This window comes from Manis javanica, chromosome 1 (genome assembly GCF_040802235.1).
Source record: "Manis javanica isolate MJ-LG chromosome 1, MJ_LKY, whole genome shotgun sequence".
NCBI classification, from domain to species: Eukaryota; Metazoa; Chordata; class Mammalia; order Pholidota; family Manidae; genus Manis; species Manis javanica.
Window position 1 is genome coordinate 85,584,062 of NC_133156.1, and position 24,985 is coordinate 85,609,046.

At 39.6% G+C, this 24,985-nt stretch overlaps 1 protein-coding gene across 2 annotated transcripts in view; it reads left to right on the forward strand.

Annotated features, from left to right (window-relative positions):
• EDIL3 (EGF like repeats and discoidin domains 3) overlaps window positions 1-24,985 on the forward strand; it is a 388,593-nt gene that overhangs the window by 175,906 nt on the left and 187,702 nt on the right. For both annotated transcript variants that reach the window (XM_036998533.2, XM_036998532.2), the window contains one exon: window positions 16,069-16,197. In XM_036998533.2, coding sequence (XP_036854428.2) covers window positions 16,069-16,197 — 129 coding nt within the window. The remainder of the gene's footprint in view (window positions 1-16,068; window positions 16,198-24,985) is intronic.

Sequence of the window (24,985 nt, forward strand, 5' to 3'; positions counted from 1 at the left end):
ACCACCTGGCAGCAAAAAGGGACCCCATCCAACATCTGTGGTCCAGATATGCCCTCACTCCCCCATATAGTCACCTATTGATATGGAGATGGACTACTTCTCTCCACCCCTTGGAAACACCTGTTGATATGGAGATACACCAAGGCCAGGTGAGAGATTCTGGAAATATTGCAATTTTACTGACAGCCCACCCATCCAGAAATTTTGCTTCACAATCTACTCGCCTTCCCCTCCCATCTTCCACAATGGCCCCTGTGTGAGAAAACTGGGGCACTGTAGCCAGTCTAATAACATATAATAACAACAGCAATAAAACCATGATAATCCTTAAGCTAGAGGATTCAACTAGGTTCAAAGTCCTATGCTGATGTAGTCCATAGGTCACCCATTCCACAGGCTCCAGTAGCTAAATGGGTAGGGAGTTAAGAGCAATCATCATGCAGCAGCTGCAGCCAGGGGGTGGGTAGAAAATAACCTTAAGGGCAATAAGATACATATTTTAATGACACCGTATAGGTAAATCTTGTCCATCAGGCAGATGCATTCAAGTGAGTGGTCCTGTGACAGGACAGTGGCAGGAATGGGATCTCGTCCTGGTCTAGTATACCAGACTTTCACCCCGCTCCCTGTGGGAGTTACAGATGGGTCAATATATAGGGTTATGGGAGGTACATGCACTGGCCATAAAGATAAAACAAAACTTCCCAGTAAGAAGCCAGTAGCCATGTCCACACAAGTCATGCATACTGATTTCCTTCTGATATGAGCAGAGGCCCAATTTAGTCTATCTGTCACCTGAGAAGGAGTATTGGCCCCTTTACTACTGTCCCATGTTGCTCCTTTACTATTGTCCCATGTTGCTGTGGGACTTGTTGTAAGTCCCTCTTATAGCACACAAGGCACTCCTTCTGAGCTCTGTTGACTTTTTCAAAGGTCAATGGCAAGCCCCACCAACAGGCTAGAGCCCACATTGTCTTTTGCATGCCCCCCACCCCCATGTGCAACAAACACTGATGTAACCATTGAGCTACATCAGAGGCAAGCTTTCCTTCTAGCCAGGCCACTTGGGCCAATGTGTTTGCCTCAACCTTCCCGTGGGATGCCAAAGGCAAATGGCCAGTCACATGATATATGGTAACTGCCTTATTCTTACCAGAGGCCCATAGGTCTTGTCACATCTCTTGTCTCCAAAGCGGCTGGACCAACCATCCAGTTGGCATGGTACTGTCAGTAGCCACAAGGTCAAACCATGATAGACAACTATAGGGGAAGGCTCCTGGGTGATCACGAGCCATACTGCCCACAACTCAGCCCATTGGCTGCTCCTCCCCTCTCCATCTTCCATCTATATTATCTCAGTCTTAGGATGGAAAGCCACAGCCCTCCCCTTTGGGGGTTGCCCATGACCGGAGCCATCTGTATACCAAGCATCTCCAGGTATAGGGGATTTTCCCTCCTGATAAGGAGTCTCGACTACCAATGGCTCAAGAGCAAGTACTTTCTGCTTTCCACTGATAGAGGTCACTGGCCCCAATAAGCATTGGAGTTTCCCATTTAAGGGGCTAGTAGAGAGGGTGCTACACTACTGTAAATATGTGCCCCATTTGGCCAGTGTAAGCATATATGCCATGCTACTCCATGGCCTTTGGGTCCAGTCTTGCACCCACCCCACAAAGGGATAGATGGTTATTACCTTGATCAGAGCTGTCCCAGTGACGGGCTCTGTAGCCAGCAAGGCGTGGTACACAACAGCCTTCTGTTGCTTCTCTATCAAGGCGTACCGGACCTCTGCTCCTTTACATAGTTGTGACCAGAATCCAATGGGTTGGACTGTCCTTTCAAGCCACTGACAAAGACCCCATCCATAGCCATCTTCTGTTACATGAATATCTAGCTTATAAGGCCTTGATGAGTCCATTACACTCTAGGCCCCCTTGGCAGCAGTAAAAGCAGCTACACATGTCTCATCCCAGTCCTACCTGATGCCCTTTTGTACCAACCAGTATAAGGGCTTCAGAATTTGTGCCAAGTGCACAATAAACACTCTCCAGTAGTCCAAAAGACCCCAAACCCTTGTAATACTGCCTCTAATTTCCTTACCCCCATAGCCATCTATCACAGCAGGGGTCCTGGGAAAACGCTCAGGGTTGCCATAAATCAGAGAACTTTAAGCTCTTGTATCCACCAGTGCCAGGACACATTGTACATTCATGGGGGAGCAATGAATTGCCAATTCTACATGTGGCCTCTGGTCCCCACCACATCCCCCAAGGTGCGTCCTTGAATCCCCTCAGTCAAATCTCAATGCCCAATTATCCTCCTGTTGGTGTGAGGGCCCAGGCGAATCCTGACTACTGTCTCCATGGAAGTCTTGCAGGGACACAGGCCAGACATGGGACTTTGCCTCTGGCATCTGTGTTCTCGATTTCAGTGGCTGGAACTGCTGCTTTGGCTTTAATTGGTGCCACAGTTCTAACAAGTTCCTATTGTCTGTCCATCAGGTTTTTCTTTCACTACACTGACCTTTATCAAATCAACCCACATCTGGGTCCTTGAGACCTTCATGGGGCCCTTTGCACCTCTCATTTCAGTCACAGCCCATACTTCCTACCATGCTCTTATTGTTTCAACCTCCCCCAGATCTGCTAAAGTACGAGTAGCCTCACTTATGGGTTGCCCTATGTGGGGGCAAGAAGAGTGTTTAAGGACCCAAAGAGAGATGGGGGAGCTGTATGCAGCACCAGATTCTCATTCCTATGGCTCTAGGAGTCTTACTATAGATGATATTTTTCATACCCCACTCCCATTACACCTGTTGAAGCTCTGCATACATTTTCCAGCTAGTGGGTAAGTCTGGTAAATTGCACTGATTAGGCCAAACTGCCCTGATGGCTGCTATCACCCAATCCAGAAGCACCTGATTCCCTGAGATGTGATGGGCACTTTGCAGCTACTGCTGAAGGGAAGGGTGTATCATCAAGGAAGCCTGTGTACTCATTCCAGAACCTGACATAACAATGTTTTCCACCACCATATCCCAAAAAACAAAAGCCATGTAGGTAAAGGTTCCAGTGGCTTGTGCCAAAAACAGACGCTCATGTCCACCAGCTCCTCCTGGGCATAAGTGCAGTGAATGGAGTGCTACACAACCTGGGGAAGAGGTGGCTCCTTCCCCTGAGGAGCCTGTGGTTGTTGTGTTTTTATTTCCTTAATAAACTGGGTGGGCCTTTAATACAGGAGAGGCTGGTGCCTCAGGCGGTGGCCTCGGCAACAGTTCAGCCCTTGGCTTCACCCCCTCATCCTCCCCTGATATCTATTCTATAATCTCCTCTTTCATCTCCAGGGCTGAAGGCACTGGTCTTTTCTCCCCCTTCCCCATGACCTCCTACAGTGCCTCCTCCCTCACTACTAACATATCTTCCAGGAGCATGACCCACCTTCTCAATAATTGTCCCTCTTTCTTAAGGGCATCCATAGGTCATCGCCTAGCTCCTCCAAGCAATGCTGAAGTGTGTCTCTCTCCTGCCGAAGTCTTTCTCCCTCCTCTATAATCCTTTCCACTATCTCAAGAAACAAACATCCCACAATCCTGGCTGCTTTATGGCTACTCAGGGCCTCTAGGCTGTCTTCTATCACATGGAAGGATAATTCCACAGCTTCCGATGTCTCCACCCTTCCCCAATTCTGGGGAAGGCCCCACCCCTCTAGGAGGTGCTTTACCCTATTCCCCACTAAGAGCTCCCCAGTTGGAAGCCCCACAGATAGGGGTCTCCCAGGTAAAGCTGCACCCTCTACTGCTGCAGCCACTGAGGCCTCCGTACCATCCACAGGGGGGTACCAGGTATCTCCCCACCATCTCTAGGGGCAGCCCACCCAAGGGTCACACCCGTGAAGACAGATTTCAGGTTCAGAGGTCTGGCCAACTACCTCCAGATGTAACTCCAGGGGTGGAAATATTTTCCCAGCCCGGGACAAATTACCTTTGAAACTGCAATCAGTCAAAGAGAGAAATAAAGTGGGAGAAACCCTTTTATTGCCTATAAGCAGTCATCCACTTCTGCTTGTGCTTTTTTCTCACCACCCAGCTGCAAAAAGGGACCTCACCCAACTTCTGTGGTCCAGATATGCCCTTTCTCCCCCTTGTAATTACCTATTGATATGGAGATACACTAAGGCCAGGCAAGAGATTCTGGAAATATTGTAATTCTACTCACAACTACTCAGAAATTGTCTTTTAAATTGAAATTTCCATCCTGTTATCCTGTGTCTTAAATGTGCCAATGTATCCCATAAAGTCATTTTTCCTTTTTGGTATATGGCCTTTGACCACCTGTTTGATCTGGTTCCTCTCTTTACTCTGTCTACTCCAGGTACTCCAGCCTCCTTGAAGACCCTTATTCTTGCCCTGCTTCTTCTTCCTCAGACCTATGAATGAAAAACTCATCTCCTTCCCTACCTTAGTTCTTTCTTATTTTTTAGCTTCTGGCTTATGTGTCACTCTTTCAGGGAGCCTCCTGTTAATAGGTTCTTGGGATAAAGTATACCTTCTTTTCTGCCTCATTGAACAATCACATTTCTTTATGTGATTACGTGGTTGGTGCCAGTCCTTTCACATGACTGAAGTTATGTAAGAAAAAAAGAGTATCCATTTTGCTCACCATTATAACTCTAACATTGTATCTGGAACACAATAGAAGCTCTAAATATGAACCAAGTGATTATGTGAAAAGATGGATGAATGAATGAAACAATGACTCTAGTAGGAAATAGAAAATTTGTTGAAGAGAATAAGAATAAATGATAGGAAAGAGTTAATGGGGGATATGGAACTTGCCATTATCTTGGAAGGCAACTGAGTTTTGCAAGAGACAGTGGGGTGAAAAAAAGCATTCTGAGCTGAGGGTCCTTATGAGCAGAGTCCTAGAAATAGAAATTGTCTTCTTTAGGTAACAGAATAGAAATTTATCCAGGTCATGCATTTTGGTTCATTTTTGTATACAGTGGAGATAACGTTAACTCTACAAGATCAGTCCAAATTTATGGACTTTGGAATTCCAGGCAATAGGAACTGTTGTGATAATACAGTTTGAGTGCATTGTTATATATCCATTTGTGGGAGTAAAAAGTTTCATGATTTTTCAATTATTAATTGTGAGGGAAAATTGCTTTCTCAAGAATAGAATATTTCTGCTGATCTTTAAAAAAAAATAGAGAAAATACCAGTGACTCCTTGGTGTTAATCTGGGGGAATTATTTTGAAAAGCTTGATGTTAATGGCTATAACCGTTAGTGCTTCCAATTCCAGTCAGGATGATAATGCCCTTCACATATGTTCTTAGTTTTAAGATGATTCCTTATAAATTAATAAGTGCATAATGGAACAGTGAATGATATTACCTAACTCCCTTATGAGGCCTCCATCTTCCATTTGATGTAGATTCAATTATAGAGAGTAAAAATAGAAAATAAGTTAATTGTTGCCATTTGCATCTATTTCATTGTGTTTTTCTTTTTCTTTTTTTTTTAATTCTTGGTTTGTGTTGCTGACCTTTTCTGTGTTTGGGCAAGCTTCCCCAAAGCTTTCATTCTGTGATTAAGAAGCATTCATTATGTACTCTGTTTGACATGGTCATTACTTAATGCTCACTTAACGAAATTCTACAAGACCAGATTATCACAGTGGGTTAAGGAACAGATAGCCAGCTGGCCAGAACCCATGCCTGCTTTGTGTTATACCTTCTCAAGTGCCACAAGGAAGTCACATGCGAGACCCAGTGAAGCAGTCCAAATGGTAACTCGCCTTCTCCAGCTACACTTGCAGTGTTCCCAGCTATGAGCTCTCGGTAGGCACCCTTCCCATCTGAGCACAGTTGGAGTATCTCCTACAGGGACTGCAGTGCGTCAGGATTAAGATGGCAGCTGCCGGGGGCAGATTCCGAAAGTAAAAAGAGAAATCCTTTCTCCCACCTCCTGTCACTGCCTTCAAAATAAAAAGTTCAGCTAGATTTCAAGGGAAAAACTATAGTTCTATAAAAATAGTCCACTGATATGTTTAACACCTATTTGTATATTATAAGATTATCTGCAATCTGATATTTTATGAATTGCCACAGCATTCAATAAGGAAAATTGGACTTGGCCCCAGGCTTAAAATTGGGTTGTCGAAACCTGCTAAGTGTGCATGACAAAGGGCTAATAGATGAAAAGGCATCCATACAGTCTCAAAATTTTAAGTTTTTGTTATAGACTATGAATAGTAGTTTGGATTATATTCCAATATTCCTAAAACTAATAATAATTTTCAGTGAATCATCATGCATTTATGAAGTAACATCAAAGTATCTAGAACTTTATCAGAATCTCTGGGGGAACAAAAATATAAGGAGTAGGGGTTGCTGTGGACAAGTAGTTTGTAATCTCATCAGGGAGACAAAAGAGACCCATGAAATAATTAGAGAAGGAAGCAATGTACAGCGAGATGCTAATCACCGAGTACAGCAGCAAGTTCAGTCCGAGCCTGGGAAAGGTGAAGAGCTGTCAGAGAAAGACTGATGAAGAACATGGAAGATGTGTAGCTTCTCAGAGATACCTTGTGAAACAGTGTGATTGCCTGATGCTCCTGAAACTTGCACTCAGAGATACGTGCTTATAATGATACATGTAGAAAACACTGGTGTCTTCTCTGTCCTTAATCTATGTCCCTTCCTATTAACAGGAGCTGGAAACAAACAGTGGTAGATAATGGCAAACTAGAGTATCTTAACCACTTTGTACCACCTGATGATGTGAATTCTCATGCTTGAGTTGTGTTTTGCAATGCACAGCATGTGAATTCTGACAGAGGCACTTCTCAAACAAGTGATTTGCAAAACTCTGTTTGGAAACAGCTCCCTGATTAAAAAGGGCTTCTTAAGGAATTAGAGAAAATGTGTTATGATTTCATAGAGACAACCAGAGCTTGTTTTCTAAACTACTAGCAGAAAGAGATTTTTTTCTTAGATTGGTCAAAAAAAAAATTGAATGCCAGTTTTATCAATTAGCATGGATTACATTTATGGTTTCTGAAGTTGCACAGGAAATTCCACAGGAAATCATTATTCTCAGTCTAGTGGCTGTCTGAAAAAATAGAAGTATGATACTGATTATCAGGATGGTGTATACTTTTGATATCCGTGTTTCTCTTAGATTCTAGGAGTGTTTATCCCATTGACCCAAGATTTCAAGGTGCCCTTGGGCCTTATATTACTAACTTCAACAATAATAATTAACTCCATAGGGCATTCATTAATTTACAAAAGGTTTCTATATAAAGTCTATAATGTTTATAGGCATATTGTGTCAGATTTATTTTCCTTTGTATTAGAAAATCAAAGGGCCACTTTGTCTTTTATCTTATGTTCACCATGTATTGCTCTAATGATAACATCACACAATCAATCAGTCAGTGTTATTGGTTAGCTAAAAGATACCCCAAAATAGCATGTTTTGGAGGATTAAAAAAATGTGTATGCATTGTGACTACAGAGTAATGATACAGATTTCCATTTGGGTGATAAAACGTTCTGGGATGAGAATTTCTCTTATGCAAGGGGTGGTTTTGAAGCTTGTGCAAGGTGAGTGGACAGGGGAGAGGGTAGGAAACTGTGCTCCATAAAAAGATGTAGCTACAGCAATAGTTACCACTTTGTAAAATGAGAGAGCCTTTTTGTTATTAGTTTTTAAAAATTATACTGTTTAATAAGAGATTTATTTATTGGGAAAAAAGGACATATCTATTGTGACACCAATGCTTACATGTGTTTATAAAAGTAATACCTGCAAAGACTTTTATTCAGAAGGTTGGCTGACTACCTCAGCCATACTGCGATTGGCAAGCCCTTCTCTAAATAGAACTTCTAAGTGGCTAAAGATCAACCCCAACAAATCTTAATTCTTTCTTTAGGATTTCCTTCTCTCTTGCAGTGCCAGATCCTCTGTAATGCCACTTAAATAGCCAGTTCTGCACTCTGCCCAGGCACTGCTCCAAATTTAATCTGTTCTCTTGATCTCCAAAACCATCAAAATTTATTTACCGCTCTCTGTAATGACAGCCAAGTGAAGTTAGTTTTGTTAAGATGTTAAATGTTGGTAAATACAAAAATACTTTGCCACCTCTAACGAGAAACGATAGCTCTGGTCCCGTTAATCAGTTCCACTGCTGTAAGAAAACAACTTCTTGGGGCTAGAGTGGTTTGAATTGTGCCTCTCCAAAATTTATGTGTGCCAGAAGGGGTCCTTCATTGGAAATAGGGTCTGTATTAGTTTGCTAGGGCTGCTGTAACACAATACCATTGCCTGGGGGACTTAACCACCAGAAATGTATCACCTCACAGTTCTCAGAGCACAAGATCAAGGTGTCAGCCTGCTTGCTTTGTCCTGAGGCTTTTCTTCTTGGGTTGTCAAATAGCTGGCTTCTGGCTCTGTCCCCGCATGGCTTTTCCTCTCTGTGTGCACACCACTGGTGTCTCTTTTCTATATCCAAATTTCCCCTTCTTATCAGGGAAATAGGATTGGATAACAACCCATGTCAAAGGTCTTATTTGACCTTAATTACCGATGTAAAGGCCCTGTCTCCAAATATATATATTCTGAGGTACTGGAGGTTAGAGCTTCAATATATGAATCTGGGGGAACCCAGTTCAGCCCATCACAGGGGCTTTGCAGATGTAAATAAGTAAGGCTCTTGAGATGAAATCATCCTGGATTAGGGTGGGCCCTAAATCCAGTGACTGGTGTCCTTATAAGAAAAAAAAGAGAACACAGAGAAACACAAGGAAGAAGGCGTGTGAGAATGGGTACAGAGATGGAAGTTAGGCTGCTGCAAGCCAAGGAATGCTAGGAGCCACCAGACATTGAAAGAGACGAGGGACAGGTTTTCCCTAGAGCCTTCAAGGGGATTTTGGCCCTGCTGAAACAGTTCTGTGAGAGAAGAAATTTCTGTTGGTGAAGCCACCAAGTTTGTGGCAGTTTGTTGCAGCAGCCGTGGAAGACGAATAGAGGGGCTCTGAAATGCCTTGCTAGTCATCTCAGTGCCTTCTGTGGACAGTAGTGTATAAAGAGAGTCCTGTATTAGTTCTTGAGGAGAAAGTTTATTGGAACATATTAAAAAAAATCTGTTTAGCCCCAGATTTCAACTTTCATAATCTATCCGAATATTTTTACATATAAAGAACAATTTGTTCTTTGATTCTCCGCTAAAGTGGAATGCTTATAGGTTACCTCTCTCTATATGTACATAATGCCCATAGACATTTTTTTCTCCTCAAATGACTAAATTTCACTTTACATTTAGAAGGAAGACGAAGGAGGAAGAGAAGGTGAAGGAGAGACAAGGAAAATGGTTTGAAAAAAATCTGTTATGTGAGCCTTCCCAGAATAGTGTCATCTTTTTTAACTAGTTTTAAAATGACAACTGCCAAAAAGTTCAAACCTCATTACATGTAAAAGGAACACTAGAATATAATTTTAATGTGTTTGAAGACTAGAATTTGGAGTGAACTTTTGGATCATAACTATTCCTATTTCCTTGTACTTTTTGAACAACTAGCACTGCTCTGCTCTTAAAATTGCCTTCCTGGAAGTTCCTTACTACGTAGTCTAAAAGTACATTATTTTAAATATCTAACTGCTATTGTTTTGGAGGTATAATTTGTAAAACTGACCAAGCCTGTGTACATATGATCATAGGAGAGTCTTAACCTATTTACTTTCTAATAATTTGCTTACACACTAGAAGGATTTCATGATTGGGGGCAGTCTCTCAATGTGTAAAAACTCACCATGTTATACACATGGAAATAACTTCAACTCTCTACTGTTAGAATTGTGAGAAAAGGCAGATACAGAAAAGTAACAAACTGTATAGATCTATTGCTTTTGTGAGCATTAATCTTGTTGACATACTTGTATGAGCTTGCATAAAAATGCCTGGAAAGCATGCTGTTGAATTCAGTTGTTCATTAATATTGATCATATTCTGTCCCCATTGTGTTAGGAGCTCCTTAAAGATTACCTAAAAAGTATTACAGCATTATCGACTTTAAAACTCCCTGAAGCCTCTTGTATCTTGAAAGTCTGCCTGTACTTTCATTGTTAAGGGTCACATTTCTGAGTGTTGCTGTCTAATCAGGTAATTTGGACTTTTATGAATACTAATCAGAACTGAGGCTTGGTATCTTGGCTCTGTATACTTCTTTTGGATACTTGCAATAATACAAAAAGAAGCAAACTTAAAAAGAGACTTTTGAAGTAGAAAGGAATTGAGATTACATCTGATTTATTTGTGTTTTTAAAAGCTCTTAAGTGTTTGAATGGTACTCATGTGTTTTCAGATTTAGCTCTGCTATAAAATTGGCTTCAAAGCTATGTAAAGTTATATGCATACATATATATTAGTGCTGACATGTTATGGAAAAGATAAAAGATGCCTTGGAAGCAAAAGTTAAGTATGTGGCCGTATTACAGACATTGTTAATATCATGTCACTAAGGAATCCTAGAATTAAATTTCCAGAAACCATTATGTAAACAAAACAATGTATTAATACTGAGCATAGTATATTTGCAGTAAAGACTGGCCATTAAAATCATTTCTTAGAAAATGAGGTACATAAACTTGATAACTAAGTATTTTCTTGTGGTTTGAGCTTACTCTTAACTGCTGTTGACATTTTTAATTTCATTCGAAAGCACTTATAAACCAAAAATTACTAGCAGAGTGCTCAGCACATAATAGGTGCCTAATGAATTAGTGTTATTTAAACTGAAATTAAAACAACAAACAGAAAAATCTTCTATTTCAAGCAGGGTCCAGTCACTTTTTTTCTGACCCCCCAGCATAAGCAACACTATATACTTAATAATATAATAATATTATATTAATTATAACAAATTATATAATAAATATATAATTATAATCTTAATCATATAATAATATGATTATTGTTTATCAGTGTAACAAGACCTTAAAACAATACTTTAAGTATCAAAATAGAGAAGGATATTGGATGAGGTGGGGGGCACACAAGAATAAACAAGAGTTTCCCAGGATTTCTGATTCTCATGTGGTTAACCCCCTTATCACTTGGAGAAAGAAACCTGGAAATGGTTGATATATATTTTTATTGTCTCTACTTAACATCAAACACAAAACTTTGGCTACCAAGCAAAATTTTATGAGTTGAGACCTTGGGCCGCATTTAGTATGTCATCTTTATATACTAACATCTATTCTTGATTATTTCATTTTGCTAATGTTTTAAGTGAGTGTCTATTTCTATAGGAATTGTTTTGCAAAACATATACATTCTAATAACCTGTTAATTATAATTGTGATACTATTGCAGAGTAATACTTTTTAAGCTTAAACTACATTAGAGACAAAAAAAAATATTGAAGCCTAATTATAAATTTAAAGGACTTGAACCTTGAAAAGTGTAGAAAAGTTACAGAATTAATTAGGATTAATTACCAGGTGAAAAGCAAAAAAGATATTAATATCTTATAAACCTAATGGTTACAACTCATTTTGCCAAACCTTTGTTTATTCAAAGTATATTAAACACCTACTGTGTACCAACATGCCTCTTCCCACAGAGAATTTACGGTCTAGTGGGGAAAAGCAACATATAACCACTCATGTGGACACTGTCATGTGTACTCCAAAAGAGTATATACAAAGCATGTAACATCAGTTTCACAGTATAATTATTAATGGGGGAAAGCCCTGTAAGTCCTCTGCTAGTTCTTGGGAACAGTTAAAGCCATGATTTCAAGGACGGTGGTCAATGGAAGTCACTTTTAAGTTGACAGGACAGAAAAGAGACTGGAATAGGTGACTCCATTTACTCAAGCCTACTGCAACTTTGGAAAAGTAGAACTTGGCAAGAGTGGAGGATGAGTTAAGTGGCTCTGCATAATAGAGGGAAGATCTTGGAGTGGATGGGGTGATCCCAGGAGAGGAGACCTTAAAAGCAGAGCTGAAATAGAGCCCAGGGACAGAGTGGGGGTCAAGCTGTGTGCAGTGAGCATGTAATATGTGAAAAAAAGTAGCTAGGCTCAGTTTATTTCTTACACTCAGAGTAAAAGCAACCTTATATGCCTAAAAAAGATATTATTACAAAATAATATTGGGGAAATATGTTTGACAGTTGATTCCAAACAGCTAAAATGGAGTACTGTTAAGCATAGCAAAGCCTACCTATATTCATAATATCTAATACACACGGACTCATTTGCTAAAAATACCCTGAAATATTTCTACTTAGGAAAACTTTGGAGTCCTATATTACTTATAAGGCTTTGCTTAGTGAATTCATACTGATTATGTTTTCATCTGCCAAGACTAACCTATTAATATGCAGATCTTCACCATGGCAGTAAGTGTGGCTTAATGAAAAGGGGGTGGCTCTGCAATCAGGCAGAGTATGTTAAAATCTTGCCTTTTCCAGTTAGGCTTGTTATTTAACCTCTCTGTTTTCTTGGTTATAAAACAAAGATATATTCTTAGAGAGCATTTTAAAGGATGCTATGTATATTTCATGTTGCTTATCATACAAGACATTCTAGAAGGGTTAAATCCTTGCCCCATTTGCTATACCTCATCCTTACCCTTTAAATGAAAATCACTGAATTGTTTGGAGTAGGAAAAACAACAGCAACCATGACCTCCATAACAGGTAATTTTTTCTGAAATCCAGATGCCTGCTGAGGTCATGATGTCTTTTAGGTTCAAAATAAAATGAGCTCCAGTTCTCTAAGTCCTGTCTTTTAGGAATCCCAGAGGCTGCACCAAGATTGCTGGACAAGCTTCGCTGAAGCCCTGAGGAACTTCTAGAGTTCTGTGACTTTAGATACCTCTGGCAGCTCTGTCTTCAGGTTCCTGTGTCCACTGGGTTCTTGACTCCCTTGGGCGTCATCTGCATCAGCACTACTTTCCTTCTGCCAGGATGAGCCAGAGGAACAGCACAGCCCTTTCCCCTTGATTTCCCCAAACACCACACACAGGTCTGTGTGTCTAGCAGACTTGAGTGAAGATCTGGATTCTGTGGCAGAGACAGTTCACACAGGACTGTGCAGACAACTTAAACCTGAATTTTAGACATCACAGGTTCTCACTAACTACTACTCACATATCACAGCCTCACCGCATACAGCTTGACCCCGCTCTGTCCCTGGGCTCTACTTTCAGCTCTGCTCTTGAGGTCTCCTCTCCTGGGTTCTCCCCATCCATCCCTAAGATCTTCCCTCTATTATGCAGAGCCACTAACTCATCCTCAGCTTCTAGCCATATTCTACTTGCCAAGAGTTGCAGTGGCTTGAGGAAATGGAAGCATCTATTCCAGGCTCATATTCGTCCCTTGATCTTCAAAGTGACTTCCTTCGACCACCTTCCTCAGAATCATGGCTTTACCTGCTCCCAAGAACTGGCAGAGGCCATGCTATTTCAGCCTTTAAAAAAAAGTCTGTCCTTCACCCAGCTTTGTAAGTGGAATAAAGCATAGGCAAGATTTATTTTCTCTCTGATATAAATTACATCACTCTCTTGAGGGGGCAGGAATAGCTGTCATTTTTGCTTTAATAACTTTTTCCCTTCTAGATACAATTCTTTAAACCCAATTTTCCTTACATTAGTTTTTTTTTTTTTTTGGAGAAATTAGTGAATTCTTGTTAGACTTGTTTCCTCATCTGCAAAATTGAAAGATTGGATTAGATGATCTCTAAGGCTCCTTATTTGTTTAAAATTATATAATTCTCTGACTGTAATTATTTATATCCATTTTTACCTTTAGGAGTTATATGCATGGCTATCACTTATCAGTTGATAAAAAGCCATCTTTTTTTCTTATTTTGAAGTGAACTGATGAGTCAAAACTCTAGTATTACTGTGATTTCATTCTCCTTGCCCCAGTGTTTGATTCTCTAAGAAATGTGGGTTTAGAATCACAAATTCTTAGTTTGAGACCTAACTACATCAGTCAAACATATTCATTTGAGAAAAATGATCAAATTCTCTGAACTTCCATTTTTTTTAAATGTAAAACATAATGGTAATACAAACTACCTGAGTTAGTGAGGAATAAATGAGATTATTTATATGAAAAGAATTTATAAATTGTGAGGCACCATCCAATATTAATTAATGTAAGAGGATGGAAGAAGCAGAAACTGAGAGAAGAGACAGCAGGATTTGCACCTCTAAGTGATGGAGGAAACCTTATCGAAATTGCCACAGAACTGATCATTGGTGTTGAACCTCCTTCCTGTCTCAGACACTGGTGGTATATCACCTCAAGAGCAGGTGTTGGTTAGTTTGACATGTACTACACAGTACAAAACTGCCTACTTAAATAAATGTATTGTTTTTAATTGGTATGGAGATATCTGGAGAAAAATCACGGATACACTGGTTTCTTTTCACTTTCTGAAAGTCAACCCTATCAAGAAGTAAAGATCCAGACATTTGTTTCCTATTTCATGCCTATCTTAAATAAAGTCTATAGTCATTGGATCTTACAACATTTCAAACTAGATAAACCTGAGTGGCAAAGACAGCTGCTGGAGGGAGGAATAGAGTCACAAAGTCTTGCCTCAATGCAAGATGACATTGCCCCACCTCGAAGTGCTTCCTGCTGGGGACATCCTGTCGCACTGCTCAGAGTGATGGTGGTGAATTTCCTTTTCTCTCCATAAGCGTTTCTTTAAATGGCTTTGCCCCACATTGGAGTGGCCCCTCAACTTGCTCTCGCACTCTCCCGCTAGCCTTGCCTGCTGGAGCTCCCAGCCAGTTGCCTCGTGCGTTCACTGTCCGTGTGCTCAAACCTCTCGCCCTTGTCTCCAGTCTTCACTGATCCCACTTGCCCCCTTTCTTGACTAACCTTCCTCCAGGACTCTGGCACTCTCCTCTTTGTACATGGTGAGATGGTTTCATTATTCCTGCTTTCCTTTTCTAATATGTACGTCTTAACTTTCTCTTTAGTGACTTTTCTCCAAAAATCCAACCATAAGACAGAGTTAGAGGTGCAAAAGATTTATTGGGGGGAATGTCTGTGATGGACAAAGGGAAGAGGAGCAAGAGTAGGTAGAATGAACCCTCAGACTGTGACACAATCTGTCACCTCTGAAAGGAGAAAAGGAAGGAAGATTGCACAGAAAAAGCCTTAGACTGTCCTGCTGTTTGAGAAAGCTCAGCCTGCAAAGATTAAAGAATGTGTAAGAATGTGCCTTGGAGGAGTCCTGACCCAGCAGGACTGGACAAGTGTACACGCTGTGCATGGTGCTAGCGGCTGCCTCTCTCCAAGGGAGATGGAGCACCACCCTCCTGTTGGCTGTCACAAGTACCAGTCAGTCAGTGAAATTACTTTCTCAAGGCTTAAAAATGATTACCAGCCCCTCTTTTCTAATTTTGCAACTTTTGATGAATTACTTCTTATAGACTGGCAAAAATTGTATTCCTCGCCACAAACTATAAATAGTCTGAAGCACTGCAACCAGCGATCCACTTCACTTGGCCTGTCTAGTTACAATCATGTGCAAGTTCATGTCGCTTTCACCAGCAGTATAAAAGCTCTTTGGTGTTTGTAACTCCAGAAATTGTCATTCAGTATTACTTTTTAAACATTCAGAAGACACTTTATAATTCAGAGATCTTAACAGTATTTTACTTAGTGCTAATACTTTGAGTGCTTAATATGTGTTAGACATTATTCTGGGCATTTCACATGTATGAATTTTTTTCATCTGTGTCATCACCTTGTGAAGTAGATTCCATTAGTATTGACACTTAACAGAAGGTCAGACTGAGGCACAGAGAGGTTAAATAAATCCTCCCAGATCAAATGGCTAGAATGTGGTGAAACTGGAATTAGTCTCAGGCCATAGGTCTGCAGAACCCAAACAAATGTTATATTTCTTATACCACTAATATCCAGAACATTTTTTTCTATAAGATTGTTGATTGTAAAATATTGACCCATGGTCTACTTTAAAGCAATATGCATCATGCAACAATATTTTTCTTTCTCTCTTTCAGGTCCCTGCGTTCCTAACCCATGCCATAATGGAGGAACCTGTGAAATAAGTGAAGCATACCGAGGGGACACATTCATAGGTTATGTTTGTAAATGTCCCCGAGGATTTAATGGGATCCACTGCCAGCACAGTAAGTTACCCACAATCATTGTGCTTTTATTATTATTGACTGCAAAGTATACAAGTTATTATCATTCTTGTTTGTAGTAGAATGATAGACTCTTCAAGGAGGAAAGAACCCTGGCTGTTGGCTGGTGTTGCCCCTCTCCCAGTGTGTGCACCACCCCACTGCCGAGGCCTCCTAGGCTGTTTCAGTCCTCCCACTGGCAGGAGTGCTGTGTGTCTTCTGTCTGCCCTTCTCATTATTGTTCAGCCGTGCTTGGAAATGTTGCTTCTTATATTAAACTATTTGTCTTTTTCTTTCATCCTTGTCCTGAAGCTAAAGTCTTCAAGCTTCCCAGACATTATTCTATTGATTAGGTCCAGAGATGACACCCAGAAAAGAAAAACGCCCAGCCTGCCCTGTCTGTAAGCCAGTTACATGTTGGCATTCTTAGTGTGAACAATCTTTGTCAGTTCAACAAGTGTGTTATCTGAGTTTCTCTCTTTCATCCCCATTCCTATTTATCCTGGGATGCTAAACAAAATATGTCCACTTGTGATGATTTCTTAGAAGTATGGCTCAACATGAATACCATGTGAGGGTGGGGGCCTTTACCTGCTTTAGGGAGGCCACAGTGGATGACAAGCCATCAGATGCTGCCACGTGTGAGTGGAGTCTCACAGGAGGGATAGGATCTTGATCAGGGTGAGAGGAACAGAAGAGCAGCGTGTGGTAGGAAGCGTGAGGAATGAATATGTAAGCCCCGAGTGCAGCACTGATGGTTAAGACCGTGGTGTTAGGATGAGGAAGGCAAAGCCGGGTATGTCAGCCAGAGCCTGATTTCCAGCCGCCAACTAAACATGCAGAGACTCTCAGACCCTGGCTCTGAAGCTTTGGGAGCATATTGTACTTTTCTGAACATTTGCCATGTCCAGGAGTTCGTGGAATTTCTGTAGAAATCTGCTATAGTATAGGGACATTTGTGCTCCTTCCCACTGGCACCTAAACTGCTTGTAATTTGTCTCTAAGAGCTCGGATCACCAACAAGGAACTGAAAGGGACTGATTTTTCTCAGACTGGGTCCAGAGTTGCCCAGGCTGATTCTCGCTTAATGTAGCATCAGTGCTCATGCTTTGCCCATGAACATTTCAAAACATCCCCTAAAGGACAGAGATAGGGGCCAGGATCTTGGTTGCCCTGACATTCATTTAATCCTATGAAGAAAAATATTACTAATCATACTTATTTAAACAACTTTGTGATAAGGTGTCAGAGCAGTGGCCCAGAGAGAGAGACAGTCTGGCCACCCACTTGAGCACCTCAATTCAGAGCTGCTTGCATACAGCACACACACTTATGGAGTGATCCCTCCTTGAAATGGGAAGAGAATTTTCATACTGGGATGTTGTGCAGTGGTGAGGCAGGAATCACCCTTTCTCTTTCTGTGCTGCAGGAATCTAGAGGGCAAGAGTATACAAAGGCAGATTCTTACTGTAAGAAACACTTAGAACAGTGTTTGGAAGGCATGCATAGACTCTAATGTTACTTAAAAATCTTATATTTATTAACCCTTCCACCCTAACCTACTGCTGAGGCCAGTGTGAAATTGGGCCTGGCCCTTAAACCAGAGGTTTAGAAACTCCAAATCTAAGTTCTAAGAGTATCTGTACAATAGCACAAAATTCTTTTCACATCTCTGGGTCTTGGTTTTTCATACTGTGAAGAAATTTTAGTTTCAGTTATTTTTAATAGTCTATAACTCCCATGGAAGAGATCAACTCTTCATTGATTGTTCCAGTATAAGTGAGGTTGCTCTGGACAGAACTTCCCACCTGCCTCTGCCTCCCACACATGGTTGGCTGTGAATTCTTTCAAGAGAAAATCATGTTTGGAGAAACAAACAAATCATTCCTGTCCCATTTTCCACAGTGAAACACCTGAGTCTTTTCTCTCATGCCTTATACCATACTCTGAAAGTTCATATAATCATGTTGAACTTCAAGGCTAATTTTGAAGCACAAAATAATCCTCCCCCTTACTGCACACCACCAGACCTTAAATCCATGTTAGGAATTGCAATAGGAAGCCTGAGGCTGAGAGATTCCTTTCAGAACTGGGATTTTTGTGGTTTAAACAGACTCGTACATATTCTCTGAAGTTCATCATTATTAGAAGCTAAAGATAATGGAGGGAGAAGGAGTGGATCTGGAATCAGAGACCTGGATTTGAGACCTGACCTTTATAGTTATTAGATAAGTGACCTTGAGCCAGTCAATTGACCTTTCTGTGATTGAAGACATATAAATTGAGGAATTGAACTAGAAATAGATGATCTGCAGTTCATACAAGCAGGGAGAGAATTATGACTAAATAGGTAGCTTGCTCACTGTACAAAGGTTCTCAAGCCTTCCTCTTTGCAGATGAGATGGAAAAGTATTATATGTTGGAAAGGCATATTTAGAACTTCTCAGAGCCCTGAATTTTAAGGTAGGAGAAACAAAAAATCAGTTCTTTAATACCTTGTATGAACTGCTAGGCATTTGGGTTTATTTTACACAGAGGTCATAGTTTTATGGTTCAGATATGCTCTTGCTGTTCAAAGTGTGGTTATACATTAGCACTGCCCAGAAGTTTGCTAGAAGTGTAGATTAGCAGGCACCACCTCAAATCAACTTCATCAGAATCTATTTCAAGATCATCCCTAGTGGACTCCCATACATACTGAAGTTTGAGAAGTACTGCACAAGTCTTTCAGTAGCTACAATTCATCATCTCATAGATCAAGATATAGACTTCTATATTCAGTTACATGACAATATATTATAGACAAAATATTTATTATGGTTTCTGCAAATCAAAACTATACTGCAAATCAATGAAAGTGAGAGATGTACTGATATAATATAGCATGCCATTAGAAAAAATAACTGAAAAAAATCTTCAGACCTCCATATGTAGGGGGATTATTAACTTAGTTTTGTTTGACAGAATGTGAAATAAGTATATTTGGAATATAGCTAAGTAGTTAAAGAATACATAGTTATTTAAACAACTATTTTGTCAATATGTTACAAATTAGAAAAAAATGTTTCTAGTGGCAGCACTAATATCACCTACATATTTTTTAATTAATAGATTTTAGATTTTAGAATAATTTCAGGTTTACAAGGAAATTGAGCAGTCTGGAAAATTCCCGTATGTCCTTTCCCCTATATAGTTTCCCCTATCATGAACTTCTTGTGTTAATATGGTATATTTGTTCTAATTGATGAACTAATATTGATACATTATTATTAACTACATTATTGTAACCCTAACAGTTTCTATTAGGGTTCAGTATTTGTATCATACAGCCCTATGGGTTTTGAAAAATGCATAATATCAGGTATCTACCATAGCCTCATAAAGAAGAATTTCACTGACTTAAAATCTTTCATACTCTGCTTTTTCATCTCTTCCTGGCCACCACTGATTTTTTTACTGTCTCTATAGTTTTGCCTTTTCTAGAATGTCATGTAATTGTAAGCCTATAGTATGTAGCTTGAATTATGCAGTACCTAACATTCTAGACTAACTTCTTTTACTTAGCAATGTGCATTTAAGGTTCCTCCCTGTCATTTTGTGACTTGATAGCTCTTTTTTTTTCTTAGCCACTGAATAATATTTCATTTTATGGTTGGGGCACAGTTTATTTATTCATTTGCCTATTAAAGAACATCTTAGTTGCTTCCAGATTTTTGGCAATTATGAATAAAGCTGCTATAAGCATTCATGTGCAGGTTTTTGTGTGAACATAAGTTTTCAACTCATTTGACTAAATACCTAGGAGGGAAGTTGCTGGATCATTTGTTAAGAGTACATGGAGTTTTTTTAAGAAACTGTAACCTGCCTTCTAAAGTGGCTGTACCAATTTGCATACTTACCAGCAATGAATGAGAGTTCCTGTTGTTCCATATCCTCACCAGTGCTTGTTATTGTCAGTGTTTTGGATTCTAGCCATTACGCATATATGCTTTTTTGACAATGAAAGTTACATGAGCTTACAACTTTGTAAGACTAATAGTTTTTAGTACTGATTTCTATATAGAATTATCAAAGTATATGTGTACTTAAAACACTGTAGAATATGTATGTGTGAAGTTTTTAAGATATAAATTCTGGGATGAATTGGGCACTGTAATCGTCTAGAGGTTAGACTTTTGAAAGGCATTTTAAGCAAGCGGTTTTCTTCTGGGAGCTGCATTTTGGGCTGACTATAAGTAATCATATCTTATTTGTTGCCTAGGAACAAATCTAATGCCTTAGGGAAGGAGTGTTTCTTCTTTCCCTGAACTCTTTGCTCATCTTACCACTGAATTCTGTGCCTTCTTCCCTACCTATGCACAGCTTCACAGCCTTTGATTCCTTTTTAGAAGAAATTTTGTTGGTTCCTATCTTTTTGAGGAAGGAGAGCTCATCTGGATGCCCACCAAGCCCTGAAAGACAAAGGAATGGCTGAAAGAAGTGCTCATGTTACGTTTCGCTCAGTATAATATGCTCTTCTCCCCCTGAGAAAGTGAGCCAGAAAAGAGACTCCAAGACTTTCCCCTTTGTATATTAAGCTAACTATCATTGAACCAGTTTGGCCTTAATTTTATACTATTGATTAATGGATTCATGCAATCAATGACAATGTATTGGGTGTCTGAGTCTTTTTATTTTTGTAATTTATAATTTCACTTTTCTCAGGGTTAGCCAGTGATAGATATTAGAATCATTGTGAATTGGATTAATTACATATTTGGAAATTAGATGTTTTCTCTGATAGGTGGTACTTGTTAAATATACAGACTCTGGTCCCACCTCAACTCTACGATCAGAATCTTTGGTTAGTACCCATATAGTTAAAGGTTTCCATATGGTCCTTAGGTACATCAGGCTTATGGGACTGCTGGCTTAAGGAATGCCCTCTAATCTACAAAGTATATTGAAGAAAGCATGCTTTAGGGGAAGAAGTCTGAATTAGAACTGGGTTTTTGATCAATTGATAAGGGTCAGTTAACACTTAAAGTTTCTGGCTTCATCCCATAATTCAGTTCAATTCACCAAACACTGATAACTTCACACTGTGCTATGTACTGAAAATTACGTATCTATAAAAACTGAAATTAATAGTCCTTTGCTTCCTTGAACAGAATATTTGTTAGGATCAGATGAGAGGTTGTAGCACATACTTTTCATATTTTAAAGGATTAGATATGCCTAATGGATTAATATTTTAAAATATAATGGGGATTCCTATTGCTTTTTAATTTTTGCCTTCCTTTAAAAATATACTGTAATTTTTTTAGGAATACAAAAATTGAGTTATGCCCAATTTAGAGCTTTATGCTTTTCTATAAGAATTCCTCCATTAACATCCTTAATACTTATAGATAAGTACTGTTTTTAAAAATTACTCAAATGTTATCTTGATAGCCTCTTTATTTTAAGTCTTCCATGAAAGGATTTGCCCTAATAAAGTATTCACTTCAAACCTGTGTGGAAACTTTATCTGTAGTTGTTAGTGACACCTGCAAACTATACAACTGCACTAGCTAAATAAGGACCTATCTTGCCTGAGGGTTTCAGCCCCAGGCAAGTTCACTATGGATTCAGTGAGATTGAGAAATGAGAACAGAATGTTTTTGAGGTTAAAAGGGTCTATACCCAGCTTTATGCTCACGGCAGTAGGTCAAGCACTACAATCACGTCTGCATCCAGAAGTCTGCAGATCTGTAATCCACCTGTCTCTGCCTCCACCCAGAGCACTGGGTGGAGCTCTTTATATAGTGACTCAGTCAATAATAGTTCATTGCCAACCAATGTGGAAGCAGTAGCCTAGCAGTAGGCCAATTACATCATCAAGTACTTCAGGGTCAGATGAGGATCCCGGCCATAGGAACTTACATTTTCCCCATAGGACCTCTGACAAGACTTCCAAAATAGACTTGCCTCCAGCCTCAAAACGTTTTCTGACTGGTTTGACATTTCAAATTGTCCTACTCACCAATAACTTTGTAGTTCAATGTTAGCCACCTTAATTCCATAAGCCAAAGGTTCTCAGACTTGGTGTACATATGAGTCAACTTGGAGTACAGATAAAAATATTAGATTCCTCTTGCTCATCCATAAGATTCCAATTTTAAGATTTAATTTTGGACCCAGCTTCAACTATTAATAAGTACTCTAGTGAAACTGATGTAAGTGATTCTAAAACACGGGTTCTCAACCTTGGCTGCACATTGGAATCACTTGGGGACCTATGAAAAATACTGATGCCCAGCTCCCACCCTAGAGATTCTGATTTAATTGGTCTGGGGTATGGTCTAGGCATTAGGAGTTTAAAAATCTCCCCAGATGATCCTAATGTGCAACCAAGGATGAGAATTAGTGTTCTAGAACCATACTGTGAGGAATTACTATTCCTTAAAGAAACTAAGCAGAGAAATATTCAAAGAGAAACCAAACTTAGGATACACAAATATAATTCCACAGTAAATGTATAATTATGCAATCTTATTGAATTTTGTCATTCAATCTTTGCCTAATATAATGGAAATCATCTCATAGTAAGAAATCTTGACTGAAAGAATCAGGCCAGAGGAAGATACTAGTTTACTGTTCTTAAAATATGTTATCTCTTCATCTATCTGTTGTAGCCAGTGTCCCACGGCATTTTTATTTTCTTGATTTCATCCTTTGCAGGAGTCTTACAAAGAGTACTGTCCAGGAAGATACATATAATGGCTATTTACACAGAGACACTGTTTATATATAGACACAGTGACTTTTTTTGCAATGAAGTTACTCAGATATTCACAAACTCAAAATATTTGAAAATTGTTACTTTAACAGTTGAACATTATTTTTTTCCTGTTCCCTATTAAAAGAAATTTGACTGTCAGGGAGAACATAAACTCTAAACAAAAACGTGTTAGACAAATTTTGCCAGAAGGTTGTACTCACGAAAGGTGGTATATTCATACTAAGAGACCCGACCTCCTAGAACTGATTTACTCATGATTTTATAAAGGATCTCTCTTGGAATAGAAATGATACAATGATACCACAAATACAGTTAAAAAATAATTTTTTACATGTAATCCAAATTTCCTAAGCCTAACAGTTTAGTGACGTTAACATTGATTTACAAATTCCGGATGCTGTTAGCTACCACTTTTCCTCCTGCTTGCCCATTTGGGCTTCATTCGCCACTGTGTTCCCTGGAGCTGGACAGTCATGTGGCTTTTCCCTTTCTGAACAGCTGCTCAGCCTTCTGCCCTAACTGCTGTTTCAATCCGGGCTCAAACGGACACCTCAGGCAGGTTAGGGCACACACACCATGGCCACACCTCTCTTATTCTCATCGCTATCATCTTCCCCAGGGAGCCTTTTTGCAGACTCATTTCCCCTTCATCAGTTAAAAAAGCAATAGCATCTGTGCGCTTGGGAATACAGCTGGTCTCTGAAACCTGCTTATCCACCAGATACATGTTAGCTCCCTGCCCTGTGCCACACACACTCCTCTGGGTACTGGGATACAACACTGAATCAAAATAACCAAGTCTCTCGTATCATAGGACTTTCCTTCTAACGGGGAGAAGGTAGTAGAAATTATGACATGTGCATGTATGGTATGGCACAGCAATTGTCCTCTTGGGCAATTTCCCAGAAAAAATGAAAATTTCAGTTCACACAAAAATCTGTGTGGATGTTCATAAAGTTTTATTGGTAATAACCAAATATAAATGGGCCAGATGTCCTTCAACAGGTTAAGCAAGTGGGTATATACATACATGGAATACTTAACTATTTAGCAATGAAAAGAAAGGAACTATTGATACATCCAACAGTTTATATAAACCTCCAGGAAATTAAATTAAGCTGGATGAAAAAAATACCAATCCTAAGAGTATACATACTAGGTGATAGCAATTATGTAACATTATTGAAATGACAAGATGTTAGAAATGGAGGGCAGATTAGTAGTTTCCAAGTGTTAGAGATGAGGGAGCAGACGTAAGTGTGGTTATAAAAGGACAGCATGCGGTACCCTTGCAGTGTTGGAACTCTTTAGTCTGTTGACTGGGATGATAGCTACACAAGCTAATGTATGTGAAAAAAATTGCATAGAATTACTTACATTTAACAAATGAGTGTAAGTAAAACTGGGGAAATCTGAATAAGATTGATGTGTTATGGTAATGTCAATTATTTGAGTTGTGCTCCTATATTACACTTTTGAAAAATGCTCACCATTGAAGGACATGGGGTAAGGTGTACACAGGATTTCTTTGGATTATTTTTTACAAATGCAGGTTATCTACAATTATCTCAGTAAAAATTTCAATTAAAAAAGGTAATGTAGTAACATAATATCAAGTATCATCACATATCATAAGAATAGGCACTATAAAGCTGAGTGTTTGAGTCTATTTTACAGAATGGCCAAGGAAGTTTTCTCCTACCAGCTGACACCTAAGCAGAGACTGTACATGAAGTCAGGGGGCCAACCAAGCAAACCAGAGGGAGTAATGGGTTCTGGAGCCCTAAGACGGGTATGTGCTTGGGGTATGATGAATGATGCGGAGAGGGCCCGGAAAAGAGGCCTGAGCAGTAGTGGAGGGCCACATCATATAGGGTTTCATAAGCCATAGGAGGAATTAATTTTACTGTAATTGTGGAAGGACATCTGTGGAGGTGAAGAGCAAGAGAGTACATTAACCAACTTCTGTTTGGGGAATGACTCTGGCTGGTGGGGAGAACATAGGCTCTGTGGATGCCACGATTGGAA